Source organism: Pteropus vampyrus, unplaced genomic scaffold (assembly GCF_000151845.1).
Source record: "Pteropus vampyrus isolate Shadow unplaced genomic scaffold, Pvam_2.0 Scaffold164, whole genome shotgun sequence".
Taxonomy (NCBI): domain Eukaryota; kingdom Metazoa; phylum Chordata; class Mammalia; order Chiroptera; family Pteropodidae; genus Pteropus; species Pteropus vampyrus.
The window spans coordinates 1,673,103-1,679,221 of record NW_011888945.1 but is presented as its reverse complement, the minus strand read 5'-3'; the positions used below and the strand labels follow the sequence as shown (position 1 = coordinate 1,679,221).

Sequence of the window (6,119 nt, the reverse complement as noted above, 5' to 3'; positions counted from 1 at the left end):
AAAAAATGTCTCTAGAACGTGATAGACATAGAACTAATACATTAGACATTAGACAATATATGTCTAATGTATTAGTTCCAGAATGTGAGGAAGAGCTTTACATTCTTGAGATTGACAGCTCTCTGATAATACGGTTCCAAGAAAGAGTAAAGCAGAATCCTTCAAATTACCCAATTTGGAGTGTGTTTGTTAGAAACAGAATAGCAACATAAAGATCCTTAAATTGTTTTATCACTCTACTTAATTTCTAACATTAACATTAAATGGAAAAACTTACTCCATTTAAAGTATAATCATGGTTAATGTTTCTACTGGGACACTGGAAATCCAAAGCATCTGGCAGCCTGGAATTCCAAGCCCTGCCACTTAGCTAAGATTAAGCCATTTTTATTGGAGGCACAGGTATCTCGTAACTTTCAAAATATGTATTTGTTTCTTTCTTTTGGTTGTGATTTATTTTTAATTATTTTATACATGTTCTCACTTGAATTAACATGCTCTATATGTATACTTGAATTAGATATATGTTCTACGTGTATACATATAAATATGTGTTGTATATATCCTTTCTTGAATTAGATGGGATAAATAAATGTGGTTTTATCATAGATGATGTGACTACATTTTGAATAAAGTAAATAAAAATTTGTGACTTGCATTTATATGATTAGTTTCCCCATCAAAAGGTTAACATGGAAACTGATGTAGATGGCAGCATTTCTCAAATTAGGGTGAGCAAGCTTGGTGTGAATTTAGAAACCTGAGTCTTTCTTAATGGTCTGGTAATATAGTTGAAGTAGATGAGCTTTTACAAGTTTTTTTAATGTGACAGTGAAAAATGCATATCTGAGAGAGGTAAAAATGAGATATATAAGCGAGGAATCTTAACCCCATAGAGAATGGGTACTCATTTTGTTGTTGATCTAAACTCAACTGGTAATGAATTTAACCCCTTTAGAAAGTAAAAGAATGAAGGAAAACCTATTACTTGCTCAGAACAAACAAAAACAAAACAATTAAGTAGAGATTTATTACTCGAAATTAGGAAACTTACCAGAGCAAAGGGGTCTGTCTCCCTGTGCGTGTCTAAGTCAATGAGATGAGTACAGGTTTTGCATCAAAGAAAGTAAGGGTTTATTTTAGAGACTTGGAAGTCCCTGAGATACAGGTGAGCTATCCTTCTCAAAAACCTGTCTCCTCGTGTGACTCCAGGGGATAGATTATATAGGGGAAAAATCCTTGGTCATGGAAACTAAGGGAGTTGGGGTCATGGGCTACTGATTGGAGGCGGCTGGGGTAATTGATCTGGTTCTAGATTCAGCTATGGCATCATCAGACCTTCTGGTTCTGCGGTTGGTGGGGCTGTTCTGCCACTGTGGACCGGGGGCTGAAACACACCTAAAACCAGACGTTATCCTTAGTTGAAGGGAAACTTACTGTCCTCATGATCAGAGACCTGAGGCTTTATTCTTAAAAGATTTGACACTGGCTGGAAGCTTATGTCTTAAGGTTTAATGGTTAAGGGAGTGGGCATACAAAGGTGGAAGGATAAGGGTGGAAAAAAAGCAAGTGCGTCACAATGCCATTACCTAGGCAAAACTAGCTCGAATCTAAGAAAAAGCTGTAAGCAAAATCTGGGTGCGATTATGAGTCCTCTCTTTCTTTTGATCATTCCTCAATCTTGAAGGAATAGGGGCAATGACCACTCTGGCTACTTTCTTACATCCAGTTGAAAATATTCTTTAGTTCCGGGTTTACCATGAATACTCTTAACTATGTTTGCTTTTTCTCTGGGAGCCCTGCTTTCAGTCTTGAAGATGAGATATTTAGTCAAAAAGATAGTCTCTTAACAGAAAACACAGTTTGATAAAGATTATCAATATATTCTATCCTGTAATCATAAACATGGCTTTCTTTTTCAGAAGGTAGCCAGAAGATCTAATGGGTCTTTCTCACAACTTGTAGCTAAGTAGCTTTCTTCATGATTCTTTTTATCTAAGTCTCAACTTCCCAGAGGTGTAATGTAGGTGTAGCATAGTGTGTTAGCTACTGTATAAGACACCTTGTTTCGCCAGCAAGGACTTTAAAGGAATCCTCATTTCTAGGACCCTGTGCCAAGGACTCTAAGGTGGTCTGTTGGAGTCTTAGAGCTTGAATAGTAGAATAGGCCAAACGGCTGACTGTATAGGTTAACTTCCATAATATTAAGTATTTAATAAAAGATATGTCTATGAAAACAAAAGAACAAAGTTTAATAATCAGCAAATTATAAACCAGCTTCTGAGTTTGTAAGGCTGTCAAGATTTCTAGATGTAAGACTAGAGGCATCTTTTGTAGTTTGAAATGTCCCTGATGATGTCATCAAGTGCTAAGGTAAACTTCCTGCGTGGCTTACATAGCATCAGTCACTGAGATTGTTTAACCATGAGCTGTTGTGGCAGTTTTCTAGATTTTATGTCAAGTTGTTCATCTTTAGCTTGCATGGCTTTGAAAAAAAAAAAGGCAGTTTTAGTCCTCAGTGATTCCTAGTCCAAAGATTAGGAGAAAAGGTGGAAATACATTGGAGAATCATAGCCAGATATTAGAGGAAACCAGAATTCAGGATCCAGTCCAATTTACAAGTAGAAGGCAATACAAAACACAAAAGACAATGAACAGCACTAGATCTAATATACACAAAGATACAATTTCTCATGAAACATGTATTCTCTCTAATCATCCCTTTGCTCTAGTAACAAAAACATGAATTCAGTTTACACTTTGAAAGCTCTTCTTGCTTGAACCAACTCTACGTAGAATGAACTTTACACTTGTTTTCATTTCTGGCTCTACTCAAGTTAAAAAATCATTTATATAAGTATTTATAATCCTGAGATAGTCATGAAGGGTCGTAGTTTACTTGGAGAAACTCATGAAGCAGTGAACAATACAAGAAAATGTAATTAATCTAGGATATTTGGTAAGTGTACTTTTTTTCATTTAATTCCAATTCGTCTGAAAAAAGAGTATGGTGTCAAGGAGCAGTCTGAAATGACTAGGCAGTTTTGAGGGCCATTTTTTTGATGTCAGTTTTATGGAACCTGATAACTTTTGATTGATGAAAATACCTCAGCTCAGACATTATGAATGCACTTGCACTTAATTTGTATGTTTTAACCAGATGAGATGCATAAATTTGAAAAGTAGAACGTTAATGTAAGAGTTTTTAGATAGCATTTAGTGCTTATGTGGATCTCCAGCTCTGTGAATTAACATCCCAGCCTTGTGTAGCTATGCAATTTAGATTAAAGGAATAGGGGGAAGTGATCTGACATGAATTAGCTGCTGTAAGAGATAATAAATCTGATATTTATTTAGTAAATGTTACTGTAAAGTCTGTGTTAAAATTGAGACAATGCAAAACTAGACGAGGAAACATTGATTAGATGATATAAATAGTCCAGTGGCTGATTAGTAAGAAGCAGTATGGACTACCTGACATTCTTAGGTCTCTATTGATACCGGAAAACAAAATGCAAAACACAGTTCAGCAGTCACAATATGAAACCAGGACCCAGGGGATAGGTATAGTAAATGCATAATGGGATTTACCTGCATAGGGTTCTTGGATTTGGCATATTATTGCTTAAGTAGATTATTGCACTTTTACCCTTTTCTCGTTCGGGGGGCGGGGGGAGGGGAAGCTTGCTGCTAGCGTTAATTTAACATCAGGCGTAGGAATGCCATGTTTTCTAGGATTTGACATTCTCAGTGATCGAGAATTACTGTATTTTGTAAATGGAAATACCACCACTAAAAACAGAATGCTGTTAATAGAATGGTGTCATTTGTTTCCAAAGACTATTGATTACAGCAATGTGGAAATAATAGTAAAAGTAAAATATTTCATGGCAAACTTTGGAGATAAGGTTAGGGTTGTAATCCGTGAGTTATCTCGGGGTAAACACTGCAGTCATAAGCAGCGCCGGCAAGTATTCTCGTGGCAAATGGGAAATGGGTTAATTTAAAAAAGAAAAGTGTATTTAGAACTTAAGAAAAAAGAGTATGTAAAATAAACACTTAATTTATTAAGGAACAGAATTTGGGGGATATAACTGATCCAGATGTTAGGTTCTTCCCTTAGCTCCTACCTGGTTTTGTCTGTTATTTGGCTTGTTAGTTTTAAAATAATAATTGTGCTACTTATCTTTAGAATCCTTGTCCACTAACTTAAAAAGTTAAGTATTTTAATAGCATGGATAAAAACCAAGAATTGTTTTCACTAGAAAACAAGTCAAATTAATTTCCTAAAGTGTTTAAAGCATGCCATGCCTGTATACCAGTTACAATCTTTTTGATTGTAAAAATCTAAATTTCTCTTAAAATGGAAAAAACTTTCAGACTAGCATCATTGTTGAAGTGTAAATCTCTTACTAAAAATCTGTAACACGCTTAGTGTGAGTATAATTCTCCCTCCCCCCCAAATTATGTTTGTTATGTTTGTCATATGCTCTGTGATCTGAGTTTTAGTCATTGTGAGTCAGATGTTAAGTTACATTTTGGGTATCTCTTGTATTGGTAAATAGTGGGTTTTGTTTGTTTGTTTGTTTGTATGTTTTTCATTGCTTTAGAAAGAACAATGTAACAGATATTTGACTCCTTTTCAAGAAGTAACATTTTCTCAGTTCACTTTTATTCTGGATCGCATTTTCTCCGGTAGTGTATTTGATCTGGATTCTTACAGTTTTAGATATTTGGGTAGTGATAAAGTTGAGTCCTTGGAGTAGGAGGAGAAATAGTATTTTCATTTAGTCACTTGCTTTTGGTTACTTTTTTTGTAATACATACAAAATGTCTTTTCAAAGTAAAGTTTTTTGGGGTATGGCAGGACACCAACTATGTTTAGAAATGTGTTTTACTAAAGCAGTTTTTCTAGTCATGCTTATTTGTTTCAAATTGTAGAAATTTTTGGCAGTAATTTTACCCAATTCCATTTGTAGTCCAGTTACAACGCAGGGATCACAACAAACACAGCCGCCACAGAAGCACTATGGCATTACCTCTCCTATCAGCTTAGCAGCCCCCAAGGAGACTGATTGCCTGCTTACACAGAAACTAATTGAGACTCTGAAGCCCTTTGGGGTTTTTGAAGAGGAAGAGGAACTGCAGCGCAGGTAAGTGTGTGTGTGTATACACATAAACGTGTGTGTGTGTGTGTGTGTGTGTGTGTGTGTGTGTAGAAAAACAATAAGCTAATTTTGAGGCATTTTCTACTCAGAAAGTTAGAATTCTGCCAAATCTATGTCTGTTTCAGATAAGATTGATACTTAGAAAAGCCTTTTCTTACGTAAGAGTTCTATTCCCTTAATTTTGTTTGATGCTTTTGGTTATTATAGTACAGAATTGTCAAGAGAAAGGGGAATGCTTTACTCAGCTAAAGGAATGCCTACACAATGTAACAGTGCCTATGATAGCTAAGTACTACATACTTTCTTTCTGATAACTTGAAAACTTTAAAATTTAAGAAGCCACCTCTTAAAACCTTTTTCATTTTAATAAGTAATGATTTGGAATAACAACATCATTATTGATATTCGCTCTATCAACAGGATTTTAATTTTGGGAAAATTAAATAACCTTGTAAAAGAGTGGATACGAGAAATCAGTGAAAGCAAGGTAAGATGACTTATTTGTATGTGAAATAATTTGCCAGCTGAACGTAGCAACAGTCATTGCTGGTTGATAACCTGTCATATCGAACCTATTCTTTTTTGAGTAGATTTAGAATCTTTAATGCAGAGTCCATTTTAGACTATGGATAACATAATTTATATTTTGTTTCTGCTTATTTTTAAAGCAGGAAAAACAACTGAATTCAGTGATTTTTATAAGTGCTTTTTGGTTGCAACATTTCAAAGCTGAAACTCAGTAATTACTTGGTACTCTTTATTGAAATAGTAAATATTTCTCTGGAAAGGTGATTTAAAAATGTATGTTAGAGAATCTTGTTACCTTTTAAGAAATCCTACAACAATGAGTATTTTTTAGGTTTTCAGGTATTAAACTCTCTAACTCTTCTATTTAGTTTTTTATAATAACATTCTCTGAGTTCCTAATACTTTATTATGAAAAGTCATACA

At 34.7% G+C, this 6,119-nt stretch overlaps 1 protein-coding gene across 3 annotated transcripts in view; it reads left to right on the top strand.

Annotated features, from left to right (window-relative positions):
* The window catches only part of PAPOLA (poly(A) polymerase alpha), a 60,723-nt gene that overhangs the window by 11,942 nt on the left and 42,662 nt on the right, over window positions 1-6,119 (top strand). For all 3 annotated transcript variants that reach the window (XM_023536636.1, XM_011370200.2, XM_011370201.2), the window contains exons 2-3: window positions 4,980-5,153; window positions 5,589-5,655. In XM_023536636.1, the coding sequence (XP_023392404.1) occupies window positions 4,980-5,153; window positions 5,589-5,655 (241 nt within the window). The remainder of the gene's footprint in view (window positions 1-4,979; window positions 5,154-5,588; window positions 5,656-6,119) is intronic.